At 36.6% G+C, this 21558-nt stretch overlaps 1 protein-coding gene across 3 annotated transcripts in view; it reads left to right on the top strand.

The window, feature by feature from the left end:
* The window catches only part of onecut (homeobox protein onecut), a 75117-nt gene that overhangs the window by 33899 nt on the left and 19660 nt on the right, over positions 1–21558 (top strand). For all 3 annotated transcript variants that reach the window (XM_075305717.1, XM_075305716.1, XM_075305715.1), the window contains exon 2: positions 5663–7581. In XM_075305717.1, coding sequence (XP_075161832.1) covers positions 5958–7581 — 1624 coding nt within the window. In that variant the 5' untranslated portion in view covers positions 5663–5957. The remainder of the gene's footprint in view (positions 1–5662; positions 7582–21558) is intronic.

Genomic DNA, 21558 nt, shown 5'->3' with positions numbered 1-21558 from the left:
TTCTAGTATTAACCGTTGAACCTTCTCGATTATTTTCTTCTGATGAACCAACCAGATTGTACCAAAAACATTAGCAGACTGCTTAAGTTAACGTTTTCCAGGTCCGTCAGTAATCTGAAGCTATATGCCCCTAAAATTTGCTTACGCCTTACACAAAATGCAGGACACTCACACAAGAGGTGTTTTATTGATTCCTTTTCCTCCGCATCATGACAGCTCATACAATAGTCATTATACTTCGCACCAATAGTTTTTGCAAAATCGCCTATCAGGCAGCGAACCGTTATAGCAGATATCAGGAGTGATATCTGGCGTCTCGAGAACACTAGCATATCTAGTGTGCGGTTTAAGTTTAAATGGGGCCATATTTGCTTGGTGTCGTTACAACCCTTACAATTCTCCCATCGAACATTTGCCATCATGACAGCCTTCTCACGCAGTAAGAGCTTGCAGGTAGCCAGAGGCACACCAACAGATTCTAGTTCCCCTGGAATATGTAAGGTAGTTCCTAGCCTTGCTAGCTCATCTGCTTCGTAGTTCCCCGGTATGTTCCTGTGGCCAGGCACCCATATTAGGTAAATTTTGTACTGCTCAGCCATCTCATTGAGAGATTTGCGGCAGTCGATGGCCGTTTTCGAATTGAGGAACACAGAGCCCAAGGATTTTATTGCAGGTTGACTGTCTGAGTATATATTAATGCCAATATTGCTTGGAGCATTACTTCTCAGCCAATTCACCACTTCTCTTATTGCTAATATTTCAGCCTGAAAAACACTACAGTGATCAGGTAATCTTTTCGCTATTCGAAGTTCCAGATCTTTAAAATATACTCCGAAACCCACTTGGCCATCCAATTTGGAGCCATCAGTGTAGAAATCTATATATCTTTTATTCCCCGGGGTCCATGTACACCACGCCTCACTGTTGGGAATTAGAGTTTCAAACTTTTTGTCGAAAAGTGGTTTCGCCAGAGAGTAATCCACTGCGTTAGGCACATCTGGCATTATTTTGAGGACCGAACTGTGACCGTAATTTTTTTCCGACCACGGCGATAGCTCGCGCAACCGCACAGCTGTTGTTGCAGCTGACTGTTTGGCCAAAATGTCTAAAGGCAATAGATGCAGTATGACATTAAGGGAGTTTGTTCCTGTCTTGCTGAATGCACCTGAGATACACAAGCACGCCATACGCTGAACTTTGTCTAAACTTGTCGGCTGGTGAAGTGCCGGCCACCAGACTACAACACCATATAGCATTATAGGTGTAACCACTGCCGTGTATAGCCAATGTACAACTTTTGGTTTTAGTCCCCTCTTTTTCCCTATTGCCTTTTTGCACGAGTATAAAGCTACCGTTGCTTTACTCGCCCTTTCTTCAATATTAAGCTTAAAGTTCAGCTTCCTGTCCAAAATAACGCCAAGGTATTTTGCATACTCCCTAAAGGGAATTTTAATACCCCCTAAGGAAATGGGCCTAACCGTGGGAGTTTTGCGATCTTTGCAGTACATGACTAGTTCTGTCTTTGCAGGATTTACCCCAAGACCATTATCTTTCGCCCATTTCTTAGTCATCCGGAGGGCTCTCTGTATAATATCTCTAACTGTTGATGGGAATTTTCCCCTGACTGCTAGCGCCACATCATCTGCGTATGCCACCACTTTTATCCTTTCTTTTTCTAGGGAAACCAGAAGGTCGTTGATAGCAACATTCCAAAGAAGAGGTGATAGAACTCCTCCTTGAGGAGTGCCTCTGTTGACATACCTTTGTATGTTTGCTTGTCCTAGTGTGGATGAAATGCGTCTCTTCCTTAGAAGTTCGTCTAACAGCCTAAGTATACCTGGATCAACATTCAGAGTTGTCGGTCCTAATAATATCGAGCTCGGATGGCCGTTATTGAACGCCCCTTCGATGTCTAGAAATGCCACGATTGTGTATTCTTTGACAGATAGTGAGCTTTCAATAAAGCTGGCTAGTTCATGTAATGCGGTCTCAGTAGACCTGCCTTTCGAGTATGCATGTTGTCGTTTCGAGAGCAAACTTGAATCGACGCTAGTTCTACGATAAATATCTATCATCCTCTCCAGAGTCTTAAGTAGGAATGATGATAAGCTGATTGGTCGGAAATGCTTCGCATTCGAGTGAGAGGCTTTTCCCGCTTTAGGTATGAAAACGACTTTTGATTCTCTCCACTTTCGTGGAATATATGCTAAGTTGATACATCCTATATATATCGCCGACAACCAGGGGATAATTCTGTCAGCCACCGCTTTTAACTCCGCCGGAGTAATTCCATCAGGTCCGGGGGATTTGAATGATCCAAAGCTATTTAACGCCCATTTTATTCTAGATTCTGATACAATTTCCTCGATAGCAAACGACCGCTGAGCCACTGTGGCACCGCCAGTGCATGGTTCAACCGTCTGATTTCCGGGAAAATGTGTGTCGAATAGTACCTCCAGCGTCTCCTCACTGGACGTTGTCCAATTGCCCTCCGATGTTTTAATGAAACCTGGAGCGGAGCTCGTGGATGCTAGCACCTTCCGTAGTCTGGAAGCCTCGGACGTATTCTCAATGCTGCTGCAGTAAACATTCCAAGAGTTATGCTGAGCCTTTCTCAGTTCTCGCTTGTATCCTCTCAGATTCTTCTTGTAAGCGTCCCAATCCACAGGAGCTCTGGTGGACTTTGCTTTGTTAACCCTAGACCACCATGGTGGTCGATTTTTCCCCCTTGGCTTCCCTTAAGGCATGCAGCTTTCAGTGAAATGTTGAAGGCCTTAGTAATCCTCTCCACTGCGTGTTCGATAACTTGCACAGTGCTCATATTTGTCTCTGGTATTTCCGGTATCATCATATGGAACGATTCCCTATACCTATTCCAGTCAGCTTTCCTAACATTTGGCGGAAATATGGTCTTGGTGGTATGAACATCAAATTTGAAACTGATGTAGCGATGATCTGAGAAGCTGTGTTCACTTAAAACATGCCACTCAGATATCATTTCATTCAGTTCTTGCGAGGCCAAGGTGATGTCCAAAACCTCTTGCCTGTTTTTATTTGAAGGTATCCGTCAACTCCTCTTGGACTACTTATAAATAAAGAGGAACTAAACTTTGTTTTTATACATTTATTTTACTGTATAATTTTTCACTATTTCCGCCTTTTTTCATTTTACTGTCCATACTCTAAAAAGAGTATAGCGCCCTTTCGTCATTTGTATGAAGATCCCTTTGTAATTTTTGTATATTTTCCACCGTTTTTTTCTTTTTTTTTAATTTCCTTTGCCTGAATATTTGAACTTACTCCTCGTACGTTCCGATTTCTTTTAACGAACCAAGAAAAACATTGTGACCATAATGCCAAAATGATAAACAAAACACATGTCCACACATATATAAAATGCAGCTCTCAAGGCGGAAAACACATGCTGTTTTTGTCAAATGTCTATTTTCTTGGTTCCGAATGTCTATTCTCTTTACTCCGAATACTCATTTTAATATTCAAATTAAATAATAATAAATAATAATAAAAATAATCATGCTTAAGTCTAAGCACATCAAATTTTTGGCGTTATCATAAAACAGTTTTCCGAAACAACATACAAGCGTTTCATAGAAATTGCTCTCTTTTCATTCTCTCGCTGTGTAATTTTGATATCTTTCGTCAACCTTCCCGGTTTTAATCTCTATTTCTTTCTCTATACTCTCTCTCTCTCTCTCTCTCTCTCTCTCTCTGTCGCTCTCTGAATAAAAATTCACAACATATATATGTTTACTCGAAATTTGTAAATTTATATATGTTTACATTCACACATAGTATTTTTATGAAACATTCATGCCACAAACATAATATATTCTAACATATTAACACATGTGTCCCAAACATTTAGTGTTAGTTTAGGAACATTATATATTTGCACTTAAATATATTCTGTTTAAAAATTGTGCTCGAAACACATTTTTTTTTATATCGGAACATATGAAAAACATATTTTTCTAACAGTGTGAATGTAAATCTTTAATAACCCATATTTCGAAGTTTCATTATAAAAATTTAATATAGTATAAATTTAATATAGTGTAAATTAAAAAAAAATGGTTCGGTCGGAGCAGGGATTGAACCAACGAGCCTTTCCATGTAATGCAGACATGCTAACTACTGCTCCACGTGGCCAACGAATGTATGTTTCTGTTAAATAATGTTATGTTTACATGGGCTCGTTTGCAAACTATGCTATATAAATGTAACTTATAACGATAATTGTCTACTGGTGACTATAACAACTACGTAGCCCAGTGGATAGTGTGTTGGCTTACAAACGAAACGAGGACCATCGTTTCGATTCTCCGTCCAGGCGAAAGGTATTTAAAAAATTAAATAATTTCATCAACATTATGTTATTTGTATTACAGAAAAAGGATCCAAGAACTAAAAAATATCGTTTAAGTGAAAATTATGTGAGGGAATGAGCACAATCTTCTTTGGGGAAAATTCATTCAAGCATATAATATTTTTGTGCTCAAAATAATTCAAAACATATAATATGTTCATTCACATAAAACAAACATATTAATGTTTCGGGAGTATCCAATATATGTTTGGAAGATATGTTGGAGAAGCGATTTATTTTTGAGGGTGTGACACACGCACAGAAAAAAACTTGTTTGGACATGGACATTTAATGCTTATCTTGTTATTAATTTTGTCTTTGTAAAAATAATTTCGAGCAGAGAAAAATGTACGCTGGCAAAAAGCATTTAAATGGTTCTCAAATGCCGCAAACATGTTCTATTATTTAAATTATAGAATTTGAGACCATTACATGGCCGGGAAAATCATGTACCTGATTCAAACTAAATTTCTTCTCTGCGTGCACACAGCGAAGCAGAGAAACAAAACAAAGCACTTTAGTCGGTCCCTTTCTTAAAATGCTATAACAAATACAACTTTTACAAATGAAAATAATGTGATTTTCAAATATTTCAAAAATTTTCACACGAATCGAAAGGATGCTTAACCCGCATCCTGAAAAAGGTCTGCGATTTTCGAATAAAAATAATTTTGAGTTGGAACTTAGTCTATAAGCCGGGTAAAAAAATCGTTTTAAACCATAACCTTTAGTCCAAAAAGGTAATCAAACAATGTTTGTTTTTTATAAATCTTTGTTTGGGAGGAAAAAATCATGTTTTCTTTCTATTGTCATTAGCAAGGGAAGGAAAAAATTTTATGTCATTTAACAGACAATTGCATTAGTTCGTTTCGTCTACTCTTCCACTCGTAAAGATTAACTTTAGGCTATTTTCGGATTTTATACACACAAAGAAAATTTCATTAAAATTGAGCTAACAACAGATTTTCATTAAGACAATGAAAAATTTCGTTAATAGTACGAAACTTTTCGCTGTTTAACAGAAAATTCATCGTAATAATGAAAATGCTCGTTGTATTAAAGAATTTATTTCGTTGGCTCAATTTTAATGACACATTTCGTTGATACAACGCAACTTTTCTATCAGTGTAACATCTGCAGAAACCCAACCCAGTGTAGAGTGTAGTAATTTGAATAATTGTACCTCCATCGTTTTGGATTATTTTTGTTCTTGCGCTTCCTAATCAATAAAAAATATTAATTCTTATTTCTTGTATTTTTTTCATTAAACGGCAGAAAGTTTCAGTGTACTTTTAGTGGAATAAGGAGCGCATATATCAATTTATGTAATGAAAACAGCAGCAATTTTATATCAACTCATAGTTGTGAATTTACATATGAACTACTACGGACTCGAGTTAGAGAACAGTAAAAATGGGAAAATTTTTTACATTCAAACAAAATAATATTGAGATATACAGGCGACTAGAAAAGGCAAAACAAAATCAAAACACAAAGACATCTCTAAGTACTGTTCACAACTGTAATGATAACATTTTAGTGATTGCGGAAAGTGCCAAGAATAGGAAACATGGATCCAACTAGCTTCAGTGGGGACAATTCCGGCACTCAAAATATTCTTTCCGAGAGTTCTTTACACACGTATCACTGCTACAACCAGCCACAGCTACTGTCTGGGATCACCACAAACAATTATGCCTTGTTTTCGAATACCTCAAAGAACCCTAGAGCTGTAGTTGAAAAGAATAACGAAAATACGTCGGAGTCTGCCTTAAAACATTCCGGTGACTTGCAGATATGCAACATCACCAACGTATCATCGGAATTAAATTGCTGTCAATCTATTGCATCCCCAAAAAATGAAGAGTGTCTTATATCGGGCGAAGTCAGTAACGTACCGTCCTACGCTACGTTAACACCGCTGACGCCTCTACCGCCCATATCAACAATGTCGGAAAAATTTTTATATGGAAATCATCTTAACGACACTTGTGTGGTAGATACTTCAAGTATAGAGAACATAAATAACGACATTATCGTTAGCCGGACCCGTAGTGATCCAGCGATAAGAAAAAATGCATATCTCTTAACGAAAACGGTGCACCATGCCATTTTCCAACCGCAAAAACAACAAGCTGAACGTAGCCACAGCTATGAGATTCATGGCAATACAGATAATTCCGAAAACTTTAGCGAATTAGTGAACTCCGAATTTTCCCCTCAGGAAAAGCTACGAAACCCCGCCACTGAAAAATCAATTATATCCGATACTCTGAGGATTTTGGAGTTGAATGAATTGGTGACGGTGCAATCCTGTAAAAACAAAAAATATGACAACACTTTCATTGAAAACAGTCCCGTCATTTCCGTTCCTTCATTTAACAAAATCGATGTTCGTGTTATGGATGATAAAATTTTCATTCCCGACAAAGGTCCCTGCTTCGGTGATGCAAAAAGTGAAGACAATTCCTACAATATCAAAAAGATTTCTAGCGATGACTGTACTAATGCAGCCCTTGCTCAGAAATACAATCTTGGGAAGAACAACAACGACCCCATGATGCCAATAGTAAACACAAAGGATGACACATTAACAATACCCAAACTGGAAGAGGAAATTTCGCTCAACTCAAGAAATCTGTCGTCGATTAATGAACCTAAGTTTGACCTAAGTGACCATGTGGTGGCATGCCCGTATTCGGAGCAACCCACGCAAAGCACCCCAAAAGAGCAACAACAATCGCAAGAGGACAACTACAAGATATTTTCACCGTGTAAGGAGAGTCGCAAAAAGCTGGAGTATTCGCAGCGTTCCGTGCAAAAAGGAAATTGTAATGTTAAGACTGAAGGAGTAAGGGTTTCCCTGACCTGTAGAAATGATGTGGATGAAATAGAAGAGATTAATACAAAGGATTTGGCGCAACGGATATCATCAGAACTCAAGCGCTACAGCATTCCCCAAGCAATATTTGCCCAAAGAGTTCTATGTCGATCGCAGGGCACGTTATCGGATCTTCTGCGCAATCCCAAGCCGTGGTCAAAGTTAAAATCTGGTCGTGAAACGTTCCGACGTATGTTAAAATGGCTTCAAGAACCCGAATTTCAACGGATGTCTGCCCTGCGAATAGCTGCTGCACAAGATCATAAGAGTGGCACTACTGTCAGCTCAATGCATGAGTGCAATGATATTGCAGGTAAGCAAACTCAAAGAACTCTATGATAACCCAAATACTGCACTTGCAAACAATCTAAGCAATTATCTAGGGTTAGCATAAAAGAGGCTCTACTCCTACCTTTTTCAAAAGCAGGGTTTGTTACTTTTTATTAATTTTTTGACAGGTTTTATTAAAGCTTTTTCCTTCTCCACTAAAATAACCATGTCATAAGCAAGTTGAATGTTGTCAAACACAAGTGGTTACTCCAACAATACTTAAGTTATTCACACTGTTAGAAAAATATGTTTTTCATATGTTCCGATATAAAAAAATGTGTTTCGGGCACAATTTTTAAACACAATATATTTAAGTGCAAACAAGTAATGTTCCTAAACTAACTCTAAATGTTTGGGACACATATGTTAGAATTTATTATGTTTGGGGCATGAATGTCTCATAAAAATAATATGTGTGAATGTAAACATATATAAATTTACAAATTTCGTGTAAACATATATATGTTGTGATATTTTATTCAGAGAGCGACAGAGAGAGAGAGAGAGAGTATAGAAAAAGAAATAGAGATGGAAACCGGGAGGGGTGACGAAGGATATCAACATAACACAGCGAGAGAATCAAAAGAGAGCAACTTCTGTCAAACCACTTGGATGTTGTTTCGGAAAACTGTTTTATAATAAGGCCAAAAATTTGATATGCTTAAGTCTAAATATTATTTAATTTGAATATTAGAATGAGTATTCGGAGTAAAGAGAATAGACATTTGAAAAAAACAGCATGTGTTTTCGCCTTGAGAGCAGCATTTTATGTATGTGTGGACATGTGTTTTGTTTATCATTTTGGCATTATGGGCACAATTTTTTTCTTGGTTCGTTAAAAGAAATCGGAACGTTCGAGGAGTAAGTCAAAATATTCAAACAAAGGAAATTAAAACGAAACGGTGGAAACTATACAAAAATTACAAAGGGATCTTCATAAAAACAACGAAAGGGCACTATACTCTTTTTAGAGTTGGGACAGTAAAATGAAAAAAGGAGGAAACAGAGAAAAATTAAACAGTAAAATGTATAAAAACAAAGTTTAGTTCCCCTTTATTAATAAGTAGTCCAAGAGGACTTGACGGACACCTTCAAATATAAAAGCGGGCATTAAGTTCGAGTTTTGCAGCTAAAACAATTGAAAAAGTTTATTTTCTTTAAAATGAATTATTAAAGAAAAGTAAAAGGCAAAACAGGGTCATTTTAGAGCGATAATGCCAACTTAATGTTTATACTCGACTCCACGTTCTTGAATTCCTTCAAACTTTTTTACCAAAAACAGCTTTTAGTTACAAAATTGTTACTTTTGCAATAAAAAAAATAATATTTTATCCAAAAGCTCAGCCCATTTCATTTATATCAAGCACTGTTTCTGACTGTAAATCTTTAATAACCCACATTTCGAAGTTTCATTATAAAAATTTAATATAGTAAAAAAAATGGTGTTCGGTCGGAGCAGGGATTGAACTCACGACCCTTTGCATGCAAGGCAGACATGCTAACCACTGCTCCACGTGGGTAACAAATGTATGTTTCTGTTAAATATTGTTATGTTTGCATGGGCTCGTGGGCGCTGCAAAATATGCTATATAAATTTAACTTATAACGAGAATTGTCTACTGGTGACTATAACAGCTACGTAGCCCACTGGATCATAGATAATATATGTAATAGATGACCCATCGCTCTCCGGCCTGAAAATGTTGAAGGAAACCAAATGAATTCTCTGACATTTCGTTCTGTGTTTTTCGTGAAGAGAAAATTTGCTCAAAATTAAATATTGTATTTTCGCGGTTTTGGTCGGAATTTTTTGTGCAAATATAAACTTTTGAATATTTAATTTAATTATAAATCAGCTGGTGTACCAAATATGTTCAAATTGTGGATAAAATAGGAAAATTGTAAAAACGTATCTCAAAGATAGTTTAGAATTCCCCCTATTTTCTTCGTTTATTCTTCATTTTGGGAACTGTGAAACCGCGTTTGACACCGATGGGTCATCTATTACTTGGACGTATTTCTTTCAATTTTGCATTTAGAAAACCTGAACACCCCTCATTTTGAAGGTGTGTGTGTGTGTAGAATGTTGCTCCTATTTTGATTTTGGAATTCACTCTTCAGTTGTCAAAATGCCGTCCAAGCAAGAAGAGCAGCGTATCAAAATTTTGCTCGCGCATCGCGAAAATCCGAGCTACTCGCACGCAAAGCTGGCAAAATCGCTAAAAGTTGTCAAATCAACCGTTACAAATGTAATTAAAGTGTTTGGGGAACGTTTGTCGACAGCCAGGAAGTCTGGATCGGGGGGAAATCGAAAACCGGAAGCCGCTGAGACGACAAAGAGAGTTGCCGGTAGTTTCAAGAGAAACCATAACCTCTCTCTCCGAGATGCCGCAAATAAGCTGAGTGTATCGTCAACAACCGTGCATCGAGCAAAAAAACGAGCCGGACTATCGACTTACAAGAAGGTAGTGACTCCAAATCGCGATGATAAACAAAATACGACGGCCAAAGCGCGATCCCGGAAGCTGTACACGACGATGCTGACGAAGTTTGACTGCGTGGTAATGGACGACGAAACCTACGTCAAAGCCGACTACAAGCAGCTTCCGGGACAGGAGTTTTATACGGCAAAAGGAAGGGGAAAGGTAGCAGATATTTTCAAGCACATAAAACTGTCAAAGTTCGCAAAGAAATATCTGGTTTGGCAAGCCATCTGTACCTGTGGCTTGAAAAGCAACATTTTCATAGCTTCCGGGACTGTCAACCAAGAAATTTACGTGAAAGAGTGTTTGAATAAACGTCTGCTGCCTTTCCTGAAGAAACAGGAGTGTTCCGTACTTTTTTGGCCGGATTTGGCATCTTGCCATTACGGTAAAAAGGCCATGAAGTGGTACGCCGCCAACAACGTGCAGGTGGTTCCCAAGGACAAGAACCCTCCCAACACGCCAGAGCTCCGCCCAATTGAGAAATACTGGGCTATTGTCAAGCGGAAACTAAAGAAGACCAAAAAACTGCTAAGGACGAGCAGCAGTTCAAGGCAAACTGGCTTTCTGCGGCGAAGAAGGTGGACAAGATGGCTGTACAAAATCTGATAGCAGGTGTCAAGCGTGAGGCCCGGCAATTCGGATTTGGAAAAGCGAAAGCCTAACTGAATATTTTTCCTGAATTTTATTCTAATTGAACTTGAAAAAGAAATTTAATTTGATTTTTTAAATAAACGATTTCACCGATTTACACGCGTTTTCCCTTGACCAAATTTTGACCGTATCACCCTTTAAATGTGTAAATTAAAAAAAAATTGGCGTTCGGACGAAGCAGGGATTGAACCACGACCCTTTGCATGAAAGGCGGACATGCTAACCATTGCTTCACGAGGCAAACAAATATATGTTTCTGTTAAATAATGCTTTGTTTGCATCGGCTCGTGGGCGCTGCAGACTATGCTACATAAATATAACTTATAACGATAATTGTCTATTGATGGCCATAACAGCTACGTAGCCCAGTGGATAGTGTGATGGCTTACAAACTGTATGGTCCTCGGTTCGATTCTCCGTCCAATTAAAAAATTTATAAAATTTAATAATTTCTTCAACATTATTTGTATTACAGAAAAAGGTGCCAAGAACTAAAAAATTTCGTGGAAATGAAAATTATGTGAGGGAATGAGCACAATCTTCTTTGGGGAAAATTCTTCCAAGCATATAATATTTTTGGGCTCAAAATAATTCAAAACATATAATATGTTCACATAAAACAAACATATTAATGTTTCGGCAGTATCCAATAATATATATGCTTCCTGCAAAATATGTTTGGAACATATGTTAGAGAAGCGATTTTTTTTTGAGGGTGCATTATATTACGAAATTAATTGATCCAATTAATTTTTTAATTGAAATGTCCTCAATCACAGGAATGATAGTATCAACTAAAAAATTAATTGAAAGTCAATTAAAAATTTAATGGATTCAATTAAAACATTAATTGATAAAAATGTTAGTGTCTATGTCCCCTTTCATCAGGAGAACTTTTAAGGCAGCACATGCAGCCTTACGATGATGAAGATTTATCTGGAGGATCCGTAGGACCATCGAGATTTTCAACAACCGTCACATCAGCCGCTTCAATCGAGTCATCAAGAATGTACTCTTCAGAGATCTCGGCGACTCTCGCAATAACCATAGGTTCACCTTTGGTGAGTTTTGAGGCAGCAGAAACCTCCTCACGCATACGGTATCTATCCATGTCTTCAACTTTGGTATCTCCCTCGACTTCGCAAGAGGATCCGCTTACTTCTGATTCAGACAGAGGCTTGTCCATTTCTGAATTCTTTAGCTGATCGTTTTTATATACCTTCATTTGAATATAATGAAAGCCATAACATACACAGCCCTGAGACTTTGCTAGATGTGGCAAAGACTGAGTGTTCAAAATAAACACTGCATGCCGTCTTGGTCCATCCACTTCATCCAAACGGCCAACCTTGGGAGCCACCGTGGTGCAATGGTTAGCATGCCCGCCTTGCATACACTAGGTCGTGGATTCGATTCCTGCTTCGACGGAACACCAAACAGTTTTTCAGCGGTGGATTATCCCACCTCAGTAATGCTGGTAACATTTCTGAGGGTTTCAAAGCTTCTCTAAGTGGTTTAACTGCAATGTCGAACGCCGCTCGGACTCGGCTATAAAAATGAGGTCCCTTATCATTGAGCTTAACATGGAATCGGGCAGCACTCAGTGATAAGAGAGAAGTTCACCAATGTGGTACCACAATGGACTGAATAGTCTAAGTGAGCCTGATACATCGGGCTGCCACCTAAACTAACCTAAACGGCCAACCTTCCAATCAGTTATTGGAAGATCTGGATTGCATCGTTTCAGCCTATTTAAAATAGATTCAGGGTCAGAAGGGTTTCCAGGTATCCACGCATGTGTTCTAGGTCTAGCCAGTATGTCTTTCTTCTCGACTAACTCTAGAGCAGCTCCTTTCCAAACTTCATCAATTAGTATCAGAGCAGCTTTAAAACATTGTATGGACCTCTGGTCCTCAAATGCGATTAGCTTAAATCGTCCTTGATACCAACCAGCCTCTTGGTGTCGAGGATCTGGACCGGGAAACTTTTCCAGCACCTTTGAGCAGACGACAGGCAGATCATTCTCAATTTCCCCAATTTTTTGCTTTGGAACCATACCGTCCAATGCTCCTTTATCAATGATAGCCATCACAAGGCTGTCTTTAGCAACTGAGGCAAACGATCGTTAATCCCCTTTGGAGGATAGCAGCTCATCCGGCGATCGTTCCCTTTTTCCAGTCTCAAGAATTCCTTGAGCCCATTTTAAGGAATCGCTTTGTTTAGCCGACAGCGTGCTTGGGTCGACTGATCCTAACTTCTTTAGGATAAACAAAGCATTTCTGCGTTCGTTGAATCTGAGGGATTACCTCCTTTTGATGTCGTTACCTTAGAAAAAGTTCGACTTGTCAGAGTGTCGCCACCTGTCGACCCGTCTACAGGTCGACTAATTGGGCCTAACTCATGGTCATTGCCCAGATTTATAACTCCAGTCGATACCCGTCCACTGGGCCCTGAAGTTAGCAACCCAGTGGATGACTTTGAATTTCGCTGCATGGTGGCTTGATATCCCACCACACTTGAAATTCTTAGTAGGTACATATTACGATGAGTTTATCCGCTATTAAAAAACACGTCCGTTCGACGGTTGAATTGAATTCATGTGTGGTGCGATGGTTTGCATGCCTGCCTTTCGACCGAACACAACAAAAAATAGCAGTGGTGTATCCGCTCTCAGTAATGCTGATGAGATTTCTATGTGTATCAAACTTATCTAAAAGTGTTTTCACCGTAATGTGAAATGCCGCTCAAACTTGGCTATAAAAAGGACAGCACTCATTGTTCACCAGATGTGGTATCACAATGAATAGTTTAAGCAAACCTGACATATCGGGCTGCCACTATATCTAAGATAACCTAAGTTCGCATTATCTGCCGAAAATTGTATGTTTTTACTGGTTACTTTTCCTTTAATAAATAAATGTGCTAAAATTTATAATTATATTCTGCTTTTACTGGTTCATTGTTAGGCTAAACTCGAACTTATCCACCTTTAGGGATCGCCTCGGTCGCGGGTTCAACTTCCACAAAGCTTTTACCCATCTAAGTAACATTTTTGGATAGTTTCTCTTTAAAGTACTCACACAATATGTCTAGAAATTAAGTACGTATAATTTTATTAACCATTCCAACTTTTTTCCATTTTAAAATTTTAAGTCTATACGATATTCGGAATCGCAAGAATTTAGTTTGATTATAAAGAAAAATTTGAAATACTCTTGGACTTAATTCAATTTGTATTTAAACTTCTTATTAAACTATCTTGCCAAATTTAAAATTTAGGGTTAAGAAATTATGGTCAAACAAATCCCAATAATTTAAAAATTTCCTGACAGAAACATTTCTTAGCTCCGCCAATGGGTAGCATATTTCTTAAAATCTACCTGATATTCTATATATTTGAAAGTATCCCGATACAACGGAGGGCTATCAGAAGAAACTATCATAAAGGGTGTTTTTCTAAGAGCACGCTGATTTGAAATTAAAATTAAACACATGGCAAATAAAGGATGGTACTTTGTTTATTGACACGAAACAAGTTTCCCTCAACCATACTTTCGCTTTGAAAACCGATAGTGTTTACAATATTTTTCGAAGGAAAAAACAACCATTTTGGTATTTTTTGCGTTTATTTCTACTAAATGTTATTGACAATATCGTGAAATGTCACAAATACATACGCAAATAGTGGTTCGATTGTTTACACACACAGGCATATGTTACATGATAATTGATTTGAAAAAGAAGAAACGTGACTATTTATTATACCCACCACAATAGAATGATGACGGGGGTATAATAAGTTTGTCATTCCGTTTGTAACACATCGAAATATCGATTTCCGACTATATAAAGTAAATATATTCTTGATCAGGGAGAAATTCTAAGACGATATAACCATTTCCGTCTGTCTGTTGTAATCACGATACAGTCTTCAATAATGAAGCAATCCTGCTGAAATTTTGCACAAACTGATCTTTTGTCTGCAGGCTGGTCAAGTTCGGAGATGGGCTATATCGGTCCAGGTTTTGATATAGTCCCCATATAAACCGACCTCCCGGTTTGGGGGTCTTGGGCTTATAGTAGTCGTTCCTTTGGTACAAAGGAACTAGTTCCTTCAAATCGCTACTTTTCGTTCCGGCTTTTTATATTTGTCATCACTGTCATCTACTAAAGACAGACATGAAATTGTTTGTTTACTTTGTGCAACGAAGTCTGTGGTCAATTAAAAGATAAACAAGTATATACGGCCGTAAGTTCGGCCAGGCCGAAGCTTATGTACCCTCCATCATGGATTGCGTAGAAACTTCTTCTAAACACTGCCATCCACAATCGAATTACTTAAGTTGCGGTAACGCTTGCCGATGGCAAGGTATCTTAAAACCTCCTAACACCATCTTCTAAATTGTATGTAAGTCTATACGTGGTATATATTAAATCAAAAAAAGATCGATCCAATACGTATATAATTCAGTTTGACAAAGTAGACATACAATTTTGACAAAATTTTCTACAGAAATAAAATTTTAACAAAATTTTCTATAGAAATAAAATTTTCACAAAATTTTCTATAGAAATAAACTTTTGACAAAATTTTCTATAGAAATAAAATCTTGGTAGATTATTTTTGGCTCAAGTAGCAACCATGATTATGAACCGAATAAAATTTGAACAAAATTTTCTATAGAAATAAAATTTTGACAATGATGAAAATTTTATTATGAACCGAATAAAATTTTAACAAAATTTTCTCTAGAAATAAAATTTTGTCAAAATTTTCTATAGAAATAAAATTTTGACAAAATTTTCTATAGAAATAAAATTTTGGTAGACTATTTTTGGCTCTAGTGGCAACCATGATTATGAACCGATATGGACCAATGTTTGTGTGATTGGACCAATTTTGGTATGGTTGTTAGCGACCATTTACTAACACCACGTTCCTAATTTGAACCGGATCGGATGAATTTTGCTCCTCCAAGAGGCTCCGGAGGTCAAATCTGGAGAACGTTTTATATGGGGGCTATATATAATTATGGACCGATATGGACCAATTCTGGCACGCTTGTTAAAGATCATATACTAACACCATGTTCCAAATTACAACCGGATTGGATGAAATTTGCTTCTCTTGGAGACTTCGCAAGCCAAATCTGGGGATCGGTTTATATGGGGGCTATATATAATTATGAACCGATGTGGACCAATTTTTGCATGGTTGTTAGAGACCATATACCAATATCATGTACCAAATTTCAGACGGATCGGATGAAATTTGCTTCTCTTTGAGGCTCCGGAACCCAAATCTGGGGATCGGTTTATATGAGCGCTATATATAATTATGGACCGATGTGGACCAATTTTTGCACGGTTGTTAGAGACCATATACCAACATCATGTACCAAATTTCAGCCGGATCGGATGCAATTTGCTTCTCTTTGAGGCTTCGCAAGCCAAATCTGGAGATCGGTTTATATGGGGTCTATATATAATTATGGACCGATGTGGACCAAATTTTGCATGGCTGTTAGCGACCATATACCAACATCATGTACCGAATTTCAGCCGGATCGGATGAAATTTGGTTCTCTTTGAGGCTCCACAAGCCAAATCTGGGGATCGGTTTATATTGGGGCTATATATAATTATGGACCGATTTGGACCAATTTTGGCATGATTGTTAGAGACCATATACCAACACCATGTACCAAATTTCAGCCGGATCGGATGAAATATGCTTCTGTTAGAGGCTCCACAAGCCAAATCTGAGGGTCCCTTTATATGGGGGCTATACGTAAAAGTGGACCGATATGGCCCATTTTCAATACCATCCGACCTACATCGATAACAACTACTTGTGCCAAGTTTCAAGTCGATAGCTTGTTTCGTTCGGAAGTTATCGTGATTTCAACAGACGGTCGGACGGACGGACATGCTTAGATCGACTCAGAATTTCACCACGACCCAGAATATATATACTTTATGGGGTCTTAGAGCAATATTTCGATGTGTTACAAACGGAATGACAAAGTTAATATACCCCCATCCTATGATGGAGGGTATAAAAATATGGAAAATTGAGTGAAATTACTTCAAATAGTTTATAAGAAAAAATTATGAATGAAATGGGCAATTTAAGGAAGTAACTATACTCGCAAAACTATAAAAAAATAATTCATTGCAATGACCCTTAGTCTTGTGTCGTGCCGGAACGAACTAGTTCCGGTAAACGATTTTGCCCAAGACTAATCATAAAAGATTTTTTTGTGAAGAGCCTGAGATGGAACCAATGGTTCTATTAAACAGCAGCATGTCAATCAATAATTTAATATACACAGTCTCACATAAGTTTACATACGGTTAAATAATTTATATTTTCTTTAAATAATCAAATTTTAGAAAATATGCATGTATATCCATTAGTTTTAGTAAATTAATTTGAAAAACAAAGTATTTGTTAATTATCAAGAAGATTTTTTTGATGTGGGTTATAAACAACAACAAGAAACATATTTAGTTAAGAGGTAACAAACTCAGGGGTATGTAAACTTGTGTGAGACTGTGTACATACCCGCACCCTCAAAAAAAAATCGCTTCTGTAACATATATTCCCAAACAAGCATATACATTTTTGGGTATTGCCCAAACATTTATATATTTGATTTTTTCCAATATATAATATGTTTGAAAGCATATTGGTCTAAATAATATAATATGTTTGGGTAGTCGAAGTTCCAAACATTATGTATTTTTCCATCCAGATTCAATAATGTTGTCTTCCAAAAAACTATATGTTATTATGTGAACATGTAATATGTTTGGGAACATTTTGAACCCAAAAATATTATATGCTGAGAAGAATTTTCTCCCAAAGAAGATTGTGTTCAAAAATTTGTTTCTGCCTAATTGTATATTCCCTCACATTTTTCTAACTTCAACGATTTTTTTTAGTTCTTAGCACATTTTTCTGTAATACAAACATTGTAGAAGAAATTATTCAATTTTATATATTTTTTAAATTTGACCTTTTGCCGGACGGGGATTCGAACAGCGGACCACACAGTTTATAAGCCAGCACACTATCCACTGGACTACGTAGCTGTTATGGTCATCAAGAGATAATTATCGTTATAAGTTATATTTATATAGCATAGCTTGCGGCGCCCACGAGCCGATGCAAACATAACATTGTTTAACAACATAACATTGTTAAACATACATTTGTTGGCGACGTGGATCAGTGGTTGGTACGTCCGCCTTGCATGCCAAGGGTCCTAAGTTCGATCCCTGCTTCGACCGACACCAATTTTTTTATATTTTTTTTTGTACATATATTTTTTTACATATATTCCAGATACTTTCGGAATATCCCGAAAAGGTGTTCAACATTACATACTACTATATTACATTTTTACTACGAAACTGTAAAGTGTGTCTTATAAAAGAAGTCATTTTTTTATTGCAAAAATAAAAATTTTGTAACAAAAAAAGGTTTTTGTATTTTGTTTGAAATTTTCGAAGAAATTCAAAAACCCTTACAAAAGAAGAACGTGAAGCACATAGATTTATTTTGGTGTGAACAATTGTTTGCTAGCATGTAGCACCATTAATTTAGAAATACAATAAATATGCATTTTTATTAACGAATAATTTTGTACTTAATTTAATTCTTAAGGCCGTTATAAAGTTGGCATTATCGCGTTAAAATGGCCATGTTTACCCTTTTACGTTCCTTTAAAATTTATTTTAAAGAAAATAAACTTATTCAATTCTTGCTTTGGATCATTCCCCACCATGTTATAATACAATTTACCGAAAAAAGTTATAATGTTATTCAGGTTTTACCGATTCGAGTTTTGCCGCTAAAATGAGAAATAATTTTAGCGGCAAAACTCGAACTCAATGCCGCTTTTATTTTCGAAAGAATCCGTCATCTCCTCTTGGACTACTCATTAATAAAGAGGAACTAATATTTGTTTTTATAGATCTTACTGTTTAATTTTTCACTGTTTCCCCCTGTTTTCATTTTACTGTCACAACTCTAAAAGGAGTACACTGACAAAAAATATTGTCCTTATAATTGAGTGATTTGACTTGAAAATGGGTATCATAACATGAAAGAAAAAATTTTAGGACTAAGGCCAAATTGACTTTAATAATTCAGAAAAATTCTTTAAAATTAATGAAATTGTCTTTAAATTTGTTGCATTTTTGCATCTTGACTACAAAGCAAAAATCGTAAAAAATAGGACATGTTTTTCAACACTTTATTTTAAAGACATTCTTTACGTGAAACATAGCATAAATTCCACTGGAAATCTTGTTTTTAACGGACTTTTTATAGCATATGAAAAAAGCTGAAAAAGGGGAAAAATTTGCTTCATAGAGTCTAATGCACAAAACCCACATTGAAAAGAGAATTGTGTTTTAAAAGTATCCTTACTTGAATTCTCGGCTTCAATGGCTCGGAATCAATACCAAAATTGTTAAAGTAGAGAGACAATCTTTGGAACCGGGCATGATTTTTTCAGTGTATAGTGCCCTTTTGTTAGTTTTTATGAAGATCCCTTTAATTACCTATGTTTGAATATTTTGACTTACTCGTCCTACGTTCCGATTTGTTTTGACGAAACAAAAAAATTGTGCCCGTAATGCGAAAATGATAAACATAAACAAAACTCATGCTCTTTTTATACCCTTCACCACTACTGTGGTACAGGGCATAATAAGTTTGTGCATTTGTATGTAACGCCAAGAAGGAAAAGTCTGGGACCCATCGTTTAGTATACCAATCGTCTTAGAATTAAATTCTGAGTCGATTTAGTTGGTATAGGGTCCTGTTTCGGCTCAAAGACGATCCCTATTGATTTTGGAAAAAATCGGTTCAGATTTAGATATAGCTGCCATATATATTTTTCACCGATCTGGTCATAATTGACGTGCATATCAATGATCTTCCTAAAATTCCGTACATCCGAATATTTTATGAGTCTCAAAAAACTTGCAAAATATCAGCCAAATCGGTTTAGATTTAGATATATCTCCCATATATAGCTTTCGCCCGATTTACACTCATATGACCACAGAGGCCAATTTTTGACTCCGATTTAGTTGACATTTTGCACAGGGAGTAGAATTAGCATTGTAGCTATGCGTGCCAAATTTGGTTGACATCGGTTCAGATTTAGATTTAGCTCCCATGTATATGTTTTTCTGATATCGACCAACATTTTCCTTGTAAAATCGCCACTGCTTAGTCGAAAAGTTGTAAAAATGACTAATTTTCTTAAACTTCTAATACATATATATCGAGCGATAAATCATAAATAAACTTTTGCGAAGTTTCCTTATAATTGCTTCAGATTTAAATGTTTCCCATAATTTTTTACTAAAATTGTGTTCCACCCTAGCGCATTAGCCAACTTAAATTTTGAGTCTATAGATTTTGTAGAAGTCTATCAAATTCTGTCCAAATCGAGTGATATTTAAATGTATGTATTTGGGACAAACCTTTATATATAGCCCCCAACACATTTGACGGATATGATATGGTATCGAAAATTTAGATCTACAAAGTGGTGCAGGGTATAATATAGTCGGCCCCGACCGACTTTAGACTTTCCTTACTTGTTTGTAAATGTCTTTTCTCTTGGTTGCGAATGAATTTTCTCTCCGAATACTCATTTTAATATTTTTACTTAAGCATGTACAATTTTTGGCGAAGTCTTATATTTGTTTACTCCAAATTTGTTTATATTCACACATAGTATTTTCCAATCTTTAATGAAATTTTCTTTGTGTATATATATTTTTAAGGCGCCAATTGGTTACTTTCATTTATTTCCAGCATACACTTTATGTCTCTCTTTCTAAACACATATATGTTTATAGTCTATTTCTAAATTAATATATGTTTGAATCCAAGCATATTATTTTTACAAACATTTTATGTCCCAAACATAATATGTTGTAACATATTAACATATATGTCCCAAACATATTATGCTAGTTTATGAACATCATATGCTTGCACTTGAAAATATTGTGTTTAAAAATTTGAGTTCCAAACATATAATTTTTACACCCAAACATATGAAAAACAGTCTTTTTCGCCCGTGCGCCAAAATGAATGAATTGACAAATAGCTACTGTCAAAAAAAGTCAAATAATAAAACTGCGATCCGCTGAACGGTGGAGCGCAAATTGTAAATTAAAATAATTGACAAAAGGAACGATGAGAACTATGAAAATCGGTCCTTATAGTGAACCGTTCATTGGAACTAGTTCGTTCCGGAACGACACAAGACTAGCTTATAGAAACCGTAGTTTTCAGCCAATTTGCCTGAAATTTAAAATCTAGAGGTATTTTAGGACCATGAAGAGGTGTACCAAAAATGGTGAGTATCGGTCCATGATTTGGTATAGCTCCCATATAGACCGATCTCCCGATTTTACTTCTTGGGCTTCTAGAATCCGTAGTTTTTATCCAATTTGCCTGAAATTTGAAATCTAGAGGTGTTTTAGGACCATAAAAAAGGTGTGCCAAAAATGGTGAGTATCGGTCCATGTTTTGGTATAGCCCCCATATAGACCGATCTCCCGATTTTACTTCGTGGTCTTCTAGAATATGCAGTTTTTATCACATTTGCCTGAAATTTTAAATCTAGAGGTGTTGTAGGACCATAAAGAGGTGTGCCAAAAATGGTGAGTGTCGTTTAATGGTTTAGTATAGCCCCCATATAGACCGATCCTCCGATTTTACTTTTTGGGTTTGTAGAAATCGTAGTAAATGTCCAATTTTCCTGAAATTGAAAATCTGGAGGTTT

Source organism: Haematobia irritans, chromosome 4 (assembly GCF_050003625.1).
Source record: "Haematobia irritans isolate KBUSLIRL chromosome 4, ASM5000362v1, whole genome shotgun sequence".
In the NCBI taxonomy this organism is placed as follows: domain Eukaryota; kingdom Metazoa; phylum Arthropoda; class Insecta; order Diptera; family Muscidae; genus Haematobia; species Haematobia irritans.
The sequence above is the reverse complement of the archived record's forward strand: the minus strand, read 5'-3'. Positions and strand labels throughout refer to the sequence as shown.